Raw genomic sequence first — 11,461 nt, forward strand, 5'->3', positions numbered from 1 at the left:
AAAACATAATAGCACCATCAATCACCTTGAAGTATTAATGGAGGAAAGTCACTTGAGAGGTAAGGGTTTATATTGTTACCTCATATACTTTAAGAAAGTTTTTGATATGGTACCTCATGAGCATCTTTGGAGATAAATCGAAGAGTCCGGGGTGGAAAGTGAATATATGCTTGTAATTTCCCAAATCTACGAGAATAATATATGTTCTGTGCGTATGAGCTATGAAATTTCAAAAAATTTCAAGGATGCCCATTCTCACCAACTCTAATTGGTCTATGATTTTGTTGTATGCGGATGATGTAGTCTTTTCACAAATACTTTAGGAGATGCACAAAAGTTTATGAGGGCATTGGAAGAATTTTGTATGCATACTGAGTTAAGCGTCAACAACTCTAAAACAAAAATTATTCTTGTGATGAACCAAAAAAAGATAAACTATACATTATGTACAATAATGAGCCACATGAAATTGTGGAAAGTTTTGATACCTTGGCCTCGATGTTCCTTCAAATCATAGATGGAATGAATATGCTACTTGCCACTTAGAGGAAGGAAAGAGATCATATTATGTATTTGAGAATACATGGAATCATGGAGAAATTAAGTTTTGGGTTCTCAAGAAAGATCATTTGGACACTTTGGTGACACTAATACTTCTCTATGGGGTGGAAGTATGTGGAGGTAGCATTCCTAAGTCCACTTGTCCAAAAACATTTTCTTACAAAGTTTCTGTAAGTCAAGAAAACAAAACACCATACACTCTCCTCATACTTGAGACGGGATCACTTGGAAAGAGTTTGAAAATTTCCAAAAGCATTTTCGTACAAAGTTTCTCCACTTCAAGAAACAAAACACCATACATTCTCCTCATACTTGAGACAGGATCACTTCCCATTGGGATCATGGTAATGGAAAGGGTTGTCGGCCACATGCTTAAGGTTAAAAAAAGTTCCGTACATTGACTTCCTAGGATCGCATGGGAAGCAAGCAAAAAGATCCAAAAGATGCATAAAAGCAAAATTTATGTTTTGGTTGGATGCAAGATATGGAAAAATGGTTTAGTAGATGGGATAGACTTATTTCATGATGCATAATTAGATTTCTCTTTAAATGAGGCCTTTTTGCAACACCAATGTATCATGACATGGAAAAAATATGGAGGCTCATGTTGCACACATTATATGACACATGTAGCACCTACCCACAAAACCATATTCTTCCTTGAATTGGGAAATTGTACACATCGATACATGTTAGAGCCCATCCCGGTGTCTGCCATCGGAACCATTGCTTCCATGTGACTTAGCTCAAATACATTGCGATGTGAGATGGGGCGTTGGGGCACAAGTGATGAGAGTGGTCGAGTATGCACACTTTGCCCTAAACAAGTTCGAGAGTTTGAGTATCACACTTTGATACACCGCTTTGCCTTTTATTATATTCGACCATGCTCTCCACACATCTTCAACTAAACACAGTCCTTGCACAAATTTCTCTCACAATCACAATGTGTCCTCTTGATTGCAACATTCATTTGCAATGTTCTTAAACATGGAGAGTCGCTACTCACTTTCACATATATTACATAGAATGTAATATTTTTGGTCTCATAGGTCATATTTGACCTCCGAATACGATGATAGAATCTATCTATCTATCTACACACACACACACACACACAATTGGGGGGGATATCTAGCAATTTACTTTTTTCATGGGTGATGTTGTTACCCTAGATACTGAGGCATCATCATCATCATCATCTCATGCAACCCCTAATTGTTATTGCATGTATGGTAAATGTTTGCCAACAATGAGAATTATAACTTTACTAATGAAATGTTCTTCAATAGTTTGATAGATAGTCCAAGTATTTTTGTTGGTATCCAACCATTCGAAACTGAAAATGCATTCCAATGTCAAATATTCAAAGATGATTCTGGAGGTTCAATGAGCAACACACAGGCCCATCACCACCATCCTTCTTTGTCAAGTTGTCTTACCATTGTGTTCTTTCTAACAGTAGCCTTTGTCGGACAATGTGTTGGGTTCGGATCAGGCCATGGTTTGGGTGGGGTAATCTGGTAGAGGACAAGTAGGCAGGGCGAGCACGGAAGGCGCGATAGAAAGCATTTTCTGATTCGCTTCTGGCATTACAATTTAGTCTGGCGAGAGTCCGAACGAATCGCAGGATTTTGTGAGGAATCGATCGATGGACGCCTACCCAAAACTTCCACCCAAAACTTGAAGATGTGAGAACTTAGCAGCAAAGCCCACATCCATGTCTGAAAACGCCCAAATGTATTTCTCTTCCCTTCCCTTCCATTCCCTTCCCCTTCATCCCATCCTTCTCTGTTTCTTCTTCTCCGATTCCGTGTGAAGAAGAAGAAGAAAGAAGAAGTAGAAGAAGAAGAAGAAGAAGAAGAAGAAGAAACAGAAGAAGAATCACACACATAGTAGCTGCTTTCCATAGGTCCGTCCAATCAGTAGTCATATCACCATAATAATCTGCTTCATGCTTCCTCATCATTTTCTTTCTTCTTCTCCTCCTCCTCCTTCACTATGAGGTTTGTATCCTGCTTTCTTTCCTCTCCTTCTTCTATACTGTGTATTGTTCCTATGCTATGCTAGCAGATTATTAGTATAAATCGAGCCATGTGTGTTCTTTATTGGGGCAAGTTTAGTCAATGGGAATTTTTTTCATCAGTGTTAGAATAAAGAGCTCCTTTCCATTGCGATCCATAGATAGGGATCTTTTGGGTTAGTGTTACATTCTGTGAAATGGCATCTAATCTAGGGTTTCGTTCCGTGAAAAGGGATTTTCTTTGATCTTCATAAAGGAAAGAGCTTTGGGCTAGTCTTATGGTTAGGGCATTTACAGTTAAAACTCCGTGAAAGTAATTTCTTTTATCTGCTGAATGGAAAACTTTGAGGGTTTCTGCATGTTGAGTTTAATTCTGTGTAATGGATTCAGTTTAATTTTCAGAAAGAAAATAGTCAGGATCAAGGTTCCAACACTTAGAGTTACATTTTATCAGATGGGGTTTCTGTTGATCTTTTCAGAAAGAAAACGGTAATGGCATTTATGGTGTATTTCCGTAACATGGGGTTTCCTTGATCTTCAGGACAGAAGACTAGCATTTATGGTTTCAATCTATGAATCGTTTTCATTCTGATATTCAGAAACCAATTGGTGAGAGAAGTTAGGGGTTCATTCTGTGGAAATGGGAGCTCTTTGGTCTTTCAGAAAGCAAAGAGATTAGGTTTAGGGAATCTAGGGTTTCATTCCGTTAATTGGTTTTTTCCTTTGATCTTCAGAAATGGTTAGGCTTAGTGAGTTCAGGTATCTAATCTTAGAAATGGGTTCTCTTTGATCTTCAGAAATGGGAAGACTTAGAATGCAGTTAGGGTAAGAGGATATATGATTTTCTTCTGGACTGGGTTTGTGTGGCTATTTTCAGGATCATAAGGTTTAAGAAATCTTGAGTTTTAATATATGAAATATGTGTTCTTAGATCTTCAGAATGATAAGGGGTTAGGTTTAAATTAGGATATTTAGGGATTCATTCTGTGAAATATTATGTTTATTATTATTATTATTATCTTTCTAAATTGCGTTTTGGCTTTCAAAAATAACTCATTTGGATGTTTAAATTTCCTACATATGATGGTGATATTAGGGAAGGTGATTTGATGGTTTTTCAGGACGGAGCAAGAAGTCGCAATGCAACAAGCCTCTTCTCAGACTTTTGAAAGGAAGAAAACTACTAAATCCGAAGGGATCCCCGAAGACCCAAACAAGAAAGTAAAACAAGCGATTTTGTTTCCGAGCCGAAACCACGACGAAATTCTTCCGATTCGCTTAATGGAAGGTTCCAATAATAGTAACATCGCAGTAGAAGGCGAGCTTGAAACCACTGTGAATAACAATAAGAATAAGAACAATAGTAATAAGAAGAAAAAGGCAGGTGAACTAGATAGTCTTTTGCCACAGTGGGGTGTTCGGAAGAGATCTCGGTGTAATAGACTTGAACAACCACCAGTTAAGCGTGGGCGGGCCCGGGTTCGCGAAGAAGATGATTCAGCATCAAAATCGAACACTGGTGCTGGTGCTTCTCGCATAGAAACCAAGGCTAAGGATAAGGCTAAGAAAGCAGTGGGATCGGTTTCAGTGAATGATGATGGTGGTATTGCCTCGAGGATTCGGAACCATAATCATGCTCTCTCAAAGCAGAGGATTGTCCCTGGCCATTCCAGAGACAAGGATCATGAAATGTCCAGGTAAATCTCAACAAGCTAATACATTTCAATAGAGATGAGACGATTTGAAGTGTGAGGTGAGTGGGATGAGAGATAAGAGGAGAGAGGAAGGAATACACAACGATCAAAATATGAGAAATAAAATAAAGGCTGTTAAGTCGTACAATATTGTGTGTTTACCATGTTTGACAAAGCGATGGAAGGAATACACAACGATCAAAATATGAGAAATAAAGTAAAGGCTGTTAAGTCGTACAATATTGTGTGTTTACCATGTTTGACAAAGCGATGGAAGGAATACACAATGATCAAAATATGAGAAATAAAATAAAGGCTGTTAAGTCGTACAATATTGTGTGTTTACCATGTTTGACAAAGCGATTTATGCATAGTATTTTAAGACTTATGCATGTGATACGAGAATACAGATAAAAAAAAATCCAATCAGTACTTTCAAGCATAAAAAGTGTCCCATAGGTTAAGTTTCAGTAGGCTGGACAATCAAAAGGAGAAAAAAATTAGCTGTAAAAGGAAATTGAGGAAAAAGAGAAGATTCATGCAAAAGTCAATTTCGGGAAAAAAGCTAGAGTTTTTTTATATATCTTTTCACAACAGATAGTTAGAAGGCAAGACTTATAGAATTATAATTATATCGAGGTTACTTCTATAGTTTTTGAAACAAAGATTGGCACTGGTTTTGAACTTACATACTCTGCAGTTGTATGGTATAAAGTTATAACTCAGAATGAAATGTAAACCTAGAATTCTCTATGATACCAAAGCGACAACCTTCATTCAATACATGACACATGAATTGGCTCTAACAAACTTAGTGGGCTGTGATTAACATCTTTACCAATAATTTGCTTTCACACTAACATGAACAATTAAAAGTATGCTTGAGAAGAGAGTAATGGCTAGTATAATTAACACAATACACTGGGTGGTCTGAAACTTAGGGTGCCATAAGTATCTATTTATTAATCTAAGTGGAATCAAAAGATTACGATGCAAGTCCTGGAGGAGTGTCTTGGTAGAAAAAAGCAGACCAAAAAGAAAAAGTGGAAAGTAATTATTAAGGTTGTCTATTTGATTGAGTGAATAGGCAAGAAGAATTTCGAGTGCCATTAGTGATGGTTCCATCCTCTTTAGGAGTTCTTGAAATCTAATACAACCTAGTAGGATCCTCGAAAGTCATGCCTGATGTCCTCTTCTGTGATGCATTCCAATGTGACATGTTCTTCTGTTTCTGGTACATTGGCACAACATTGGTCACATATTCTGTTTTGCTGCTCAATATTTGGTTAGGCCCTAGTTTCTATTGTCAATGTGTCTGAGCCATGTATTAGTGTGATGCCACATCTGACACACTTTGGTATGGGTGTGCAGATGTGAGGTTGGGCATTGGCCAGACACCTTGGATAATGCTCCCAATGGGGAGTATTGATATGGCTGCTTTAGCACTGTAACTTAGATTTATGTTGGGCTGTTCTCCATTTTGTGTGTTGGGTTTTCAATGAGGCTGTGCAAAACATTGACTCATGTTCTCCTGTTCATTTCTTCTCCGTTGTGTCACATTCAAAAAAATTTCCACATACAATCAGGTTGATCATTACCAGAGGTTTTGGACCCAATAAGATAAAAGGAATTTGCTTTTCTGTTATTATCTGTAAGCATGCAATTTCCCTTCCAGCTTGGGAGATGATTTCGAAGCATTGATGGTGTAGAACACTGTTTTGTAATTTCTGTATTTCATTTCATGAGCTTGCTGAATACGGCCACCCTGAACCACAGGCTCATATAGCAAAGTTTGAACCTGGCATGCATTGATAACTATTATTTAATCTCTCAGATTTTCAGTTGTGCTCCAGTGGAACATGTTCTCAAATTCATAGTAGACGGGCTGTGCTGGCTTTCATTCTTTTATCTAGACACCTGTTCTAAGTTTGTTGACCAGGCATGCAATTCCGAGGTTTGTGAATCTGTACTAAACTGCTTCAATTGCCTTTTCTTCTTAGGACAGTGCTGGCTGCTCAATATCAGTTTGGTCCCAGCCATGCTGATCGGTAGGCTATTATGCTCAAAGAAAAGTATTAATCTGTGTCTAAAAGCTTTTGGAGTCTCATTGAAAATATGCTGAAAGTATAACATTGTATGCATTGGTCAGAAACAATACTGAAATGGCCAATGACTGGTTTTCCACCTGTTCCATACCATTGTGCTCTTGAATTCTCTTGTACTCTCAAGTCCTTCTCATAGCATTGCCCTTGGGATTGTCTGGAAAGTCTTTTTGAAATTCATTGAACAATACAATGGTTGTCCTTTAAGGCTGTAGCCTCTAGCGTGGTTGTTAGGGTGGTTGTTGGTTGTTGGAGATCATCATATCATGTGCCCAACCCATGGAGAGAGAGAGAGAGAGAGAGAGAGAGAGAGAGAGAGAGAGAGAGAGAGAGAGAGAGAGAGAGAGAGATAGCTTCCTTTCCAGGAGTAGTAATAGGAGAACAAATATCAATATTGACAACTTCAAGCACACTGGAGGAGATTCAAGACGACCTTCTGATACTGTAAGATATGGTGGAGGAGATTCAAGGAATAAATTGTCAGGTCAATCAAAAAGGCATGTGGGAGGAGGTAATAATAATAATGATGATGGTGGACATAACGACAGTGTGGAACGACAAACATCTGCTGATTGTAATAGTTTGCTCTCCCATGAATGGCCTCGGATCATCCTTGTCCTCAATCGGAAAGAGAAAGAGGACGACTTTCTTGTTTTTAAAGGAAACAAGCCTCCACAACGTCCAAAGAAACGTCCCAAAGTCGTCGAGAAAGCCCTCCTGGTAAGGCATTTCTAATCCTCTTTGGGATTTCATCTTTGGGTTTGGAAAACTCCAAAAATACTCTAGCGATTTGCCAGATGTTTCTCAAGTTCTTTTCTTGAGGCGAAACACTGACATAACCCTGAAGCTTTTAAAATGGTTAAGAATACCCTTCCGTTGTACTGCATAGGGGTATTCTTGTAATTTTTCGAAGACTCGGGAATATTTTGTTAATAACCTATAAGCTTGAGATTTTTGGTCTTTTCCCTGTTTTTCTGTTATTTCACCGAATAGTGATAAATAAAACATTTGAGTTTTTTTCCTCACCTATCATCAGATTTGTTATTAGAGTAGTTAAAGCTTGAAGACTGATAAGAAAGAGATGGGGGTTTCTTTGTATGTAGTTTTGTACTCCTGGATATTGGCTCAGTGACTTGTCGCATGGACGATATGACGTAAGAGAGAAGAAAAATGCGAAAAAGGTAAACATGTAATACTTTTCAGTGTTTCCATCTTTTAATTGATTGATTCAACGAATGCTTGTTTTTGCATCTCAATTCACAGAAACTCTTTTGGGTAGATTGATTTTTATACGACGATTAGTGCATTCACATCTCATTATTGCATCTCTATTCATACTCACAAGTACACATGCTTTTTAGGTGTTTCCATTGAATCAATTATGTTTCCCTGATGGTTTTTGGTTTTTTTATCATAATAAATTCATCTCTGTTTTGTAGAATCATGGAGGGCTCAAGGCGATGGAGAGCTTTGAATCAGACTCGGAGTGAAAACATTCCAAGCCGACGAAAGAAAGGCATCTATCTAATGATTGATTTATTCCTTTGATGTGTTATAATCAAGATACGAAAGTGGTCTTGATCACCATATTTCTGTTTGGGTACCGAAGCTGCTCTCCCCTCCGCTCAGCTTTGAGAACATGCCTTCGGAAAACACACGATGGAAAAAGATGACATGCATACCCCTACTACCCACGGGCATGTTGATTTAGGAAGCATTGCTCATACCCAAAAAATGAGCTTGTGTCTTGTATTACTCTTATCTTCTTTATAACCCAAAATGCGCTATTATGTTGTACGATGAATGTTTTTGGAGGTATGTAGGCACTTTGGTTTCTTGTAATTACTTAGATAACTCATATCGACTCTTTTGTGAAATTTCCATAGTGAAGCGAAGACCTAAGGTTCTTATTCATGAATCATTAAAAGAATTCGAAAGCATCGAAAAGAGAAGATCTAGTAAGTAGAAGAAGTCTACTTTTCGGCCTTTTCGAAGGATATTTTACAAAGTGTCGACACTTCATGGGTTTTATTTTCAGGTGGTTAACCCCCCTTATGGAGACTCGATAGAAGAAAAGATGTGTTACTCTTTTCAATCAACAGTCTTGTATGCAGTATGGTCATTTTTTAGGTGAAATTGATCCATTTGAATGTCTATTTGATACCTTGTTAGGAAGTAAATCACTTATTCTCTAAAGTTTTTGTGGCAAATTTATCATGCTTGAACATTGTCACAAAAATTTGGTTCTTGTGCGTATTGCATATTTCAGGAGTTCATGTGTGATGTTATGTCCTAATTTAGAAGCAAAGACTGGCTTTCTCTTTTCCTATTCATTTCGACCATCTCGCGTGTTTAAGATATAAATTCTAGCATTTCACGTATCTCACTAAATTTCTTTTCGTGTAAGTTGGAGGGGCCCATGTTGCTTGAAAATATTCGAAACAATAATGTAAATTGAATTTAGTAAAACAAAACATTTGTTGCATGTGACCTTGGTAAGAAAAAGTCAAAGCAATTGTTTTGTATACCGAAATGATTTCGTACGAGTGAAGTATTTTCCATCAACTTCTTTTTGTCCTAGAGACTGGTCTTTGAGTTTGATTCAAAATAAAAGAAAATGAGGTCTCATCCAACACAATGGTTGACAAGGTTTAAACTATCCTTGCGTTTTATGTGAAACATATTTTCTCAATAAAACATGAGAATTATGTTAGAAACATGCCCATCTCAAGTGTTTGTGCCTTGTGTGATAAATGCACGTTTCCAATAATTTTATTTTGAAGACATTTCTCTATGTTAGAAACGTGCCCCTCTCGAGTGTTTGTGCCTTGTGTGATAAATGTGTGTTTCCTATAACTATATCCTAACATGTGTTTGGAGCTAGTGAATATTTGGGCATGTGTGGTCTTCCAAGGATAATAACATATTGGTGGCTCCATTGACGTATGAGTTTGAGCAAGCTAGGAGGCCCTTGTGCACTCTTTGTGACAGTTCACTTGTAGTCCTAGATCACTTTGGCTCAAATCATAACATCTCTTTTCAAAGACCACATTGTACATGTTTCTTTGTGTTGAGTTAATTACATCGTTGGTCACCACCAGTTTAATTGCTGCCAAGGTCCTCATGTCATATTTAACAAGAAACTTACAGAAGTACTATTGGCAATAGCACAAGGTTCTTGTGCCATGTTACACTAGAAATTTATGCAATTCTTTTAGTAAACGAGTAAAGACATACATATTGGTGAATCTTGTTAAGATGTATTAGGCATAAATTTAGTTTATGTGGCCTCAAAACATAAACCATACATTGTTGTGTTTTAATTCGATAGTATAGAAGAATAATGAATTGCGTGACTTAGAAATGACGGCTCTTCATCACTAAGTGGGAAAAATGAGATGGTTTTTATGACATGTTATAGTTTGACAATGTTATTTTTAATTCATTCGTGTTTAGAAATATAGAAAATATCCAACATTTCCCATGTAATGCTAATTAAATTTTGACTTCATTAACTGTGTGAGGTTGCATGCATGTCTTGCCTTTCATGTGTCGATGCATAAGGCGAATCTTCATATAGTTTGAACATTGTCAAGCAACAATCTTGGTTTTAAAGGAAAACGAAATCGAAAATCGAATTCAAAGTTGTTGAAGGTAGGCATGGTATGTTTAATAGTATTGGTTAGCAAAAGAGATGAACGTGATTATAAAGTTTTCATAGAGAAAGCCATAGTTTCGGATCTTTAAGAAGGGTATTTTCGAAAAAATAATCTTCGTCAAACTAATGCTCATTTTGAATTGGTACTTGTATTGCAAAGGAAAAAGAGATAAAAGAAGTCACGAAAGCCTTCGACAAGAGCTGCTCTTTTGTTTTGTTGTGTATAAAAAGTATGTTTTATTGTCCTCCCTTGACTTCTTGTTGACATAGAAACATTGTTGTGTTATGTTACTACTAGACTACTATCTTCATGCATGAAAACAAAAAAACCTCTCACACCGCTCCATTCAGCTTGTTAGTTTGTTCTCTTGATCTAATCACCGAAAGCTTTAACTGTCTCAATCTTTGGACATTTGTGCATCAATCTTTTTCCACATTGCATGGGGCCACTCGCTCATGTTTTCCTTGATACAAAAGACAACAAAAACAAACAAACAAACAAACAAAGCAAACTTGAAATGATGCATATCTCGACCAAACTCTCTAATGACTACCAAACTTAACACATCTCGAGCGGGAAAGGGTGCTCAAGAAAATAACCCTAATACTGTATTTGAAAAGCAAAAGCAAAGGGGGTTAAAAATCAATGGCATCCACAATGACTAGTAACCTTAAGTTTTTCGGGCTGCTCGCTCGAGGATCCACCTCCTCATGTCGTAGTTGTCGTCTTTTCGTTTCGTCCCTCCACCCTCGGTTTCACACTTGACCGATATCGCCTCGAGCTCATCTGACACTTGCTTGTCGAGGGCCTCCCGGAGGTGCGCCACATAATCCAGCGCTTGGCGCCGATGCGCGTTCCGAAGCTCTCTCCTTTCTCGATCTTCCTCCACATCTCGCTCCAACACCAACACCTCTAACATGGTCTTTTCATGGGAATCGTTGTCATCGAGACCACCAAAAAACCTCTTTTGATCTAATGAGGTGCCCAATACCTTCTTGGCATGGAAGTCTTGGCTACTATTGTACATGACACACCTCTTCTCAAATTGCTCCCTTTGGAGCTCCTCTTCCTCTTGCAACCACCTCTTGTTCATGTCGATCATGTCGGCCTCGATGCGCTCTCGCTCGGGCTCCCGGAGCTTCTCGACCAACGGCAAGTGCTCGCGGAGAATGTCGATAGGATCTGCCGAGCCATGATCTTGCCATCCCGGTTCCGTGGCAGATTCCGATTCCTCGCGGAAACTTCCAGATCCCCGTGGCTCGTAAATCTCTCGCATCCGGCGGCTTGCCCCGCGCTCCACCCGAAGCCGCCGTGCCTCATCTTCAAGCCACGCTCGCCTCTCGATGGGGGGGGAGGAGACGGGCAAATCATGACCAATTTTAGTAGCCAAATCGGATGGGTTCGATGACATTCGGCTCAATT

At 38.4% G+C, this 11,461-nt stretch overlaps 1 protein-coding gene across 2 annotated transcripts; it reads left to right on the forward strand.

Annotated features, from left to right (window-relative positions):
• The first annotated feature begins 2,392 nt into the window (after positions 1 to 2,392).
• On the forward strand, positions 2,393 to 8,294 carry LOC147849861 (uncharacterized). 2 transcript variants are annotated; one of them, XM_087337219.1, is made up of 5 exons: positions 2,393 to 2,567; positions 3,681 to 4,281; positions 6,746 to 7,100; positions 7,484 to 7,561; positions 7,820 to 8,294. In XM_087337219.1, the coding sequence occupies exons 2-5, from the start codon at positions 3,725 to 3,727 to the stop codon at positions 7,868 to 7,870; spliced, it is 1,041 nt and encodes a 346-aa protein (XP_087193345.1). In that variant the 5' UTR covers positions 2,393 to 2,567; positions 3,681 to 3,724; the 3' UTR covers positions 7,871 to 8,294. The 2 variants fall into 2 exon arrangements, with proteins under 2 accessions (XP_087193345.1, XP_087193344.1); XM_087337218.1 differs by having other exon boundaries at positions 3,706 to 4,281.
• Positions 8,295 to 11,461: the final 3,167 nt, after the last annotated feature.

Source organism: Azolla caroliniana, unplaced genomic scaffold (genome assembly GCF_043228905.1).
Source record: "Azolla caroliniana isolate FFs.n. ecotype wild unplaced genomic scaffold, voAzoCaro1.0.p SCAF_22, whole genome shotgun sequence".
Taxonomy (NCBI): Eukaryota; Viridiplantae; Streptophyta; class Polypodiopsida; order Salviniales; family Salviniaceae; genus Azolla; species Azolla caroliniana.

Excerpts from the sequence above, each read along its gene's own strand:
- LOC147849861 (XM_087337218.1), top strand. Across the intron at positions 4,282-6,745 it reads AAGGATCATGAAATGTCCAG|GAGTAGTAATAGGAGAACAA; the intron begins GTAAATCTCAAC and ends CTTCCTTTCCAG. Across the intron at positions 7,101-7,483 it reads TCGTCGAGAAAGCCCTCCTG|TTTTGTACTCCTGGATATTG; the intron begins GTAAGGCATTTC and ends CTTTGTATGTAG.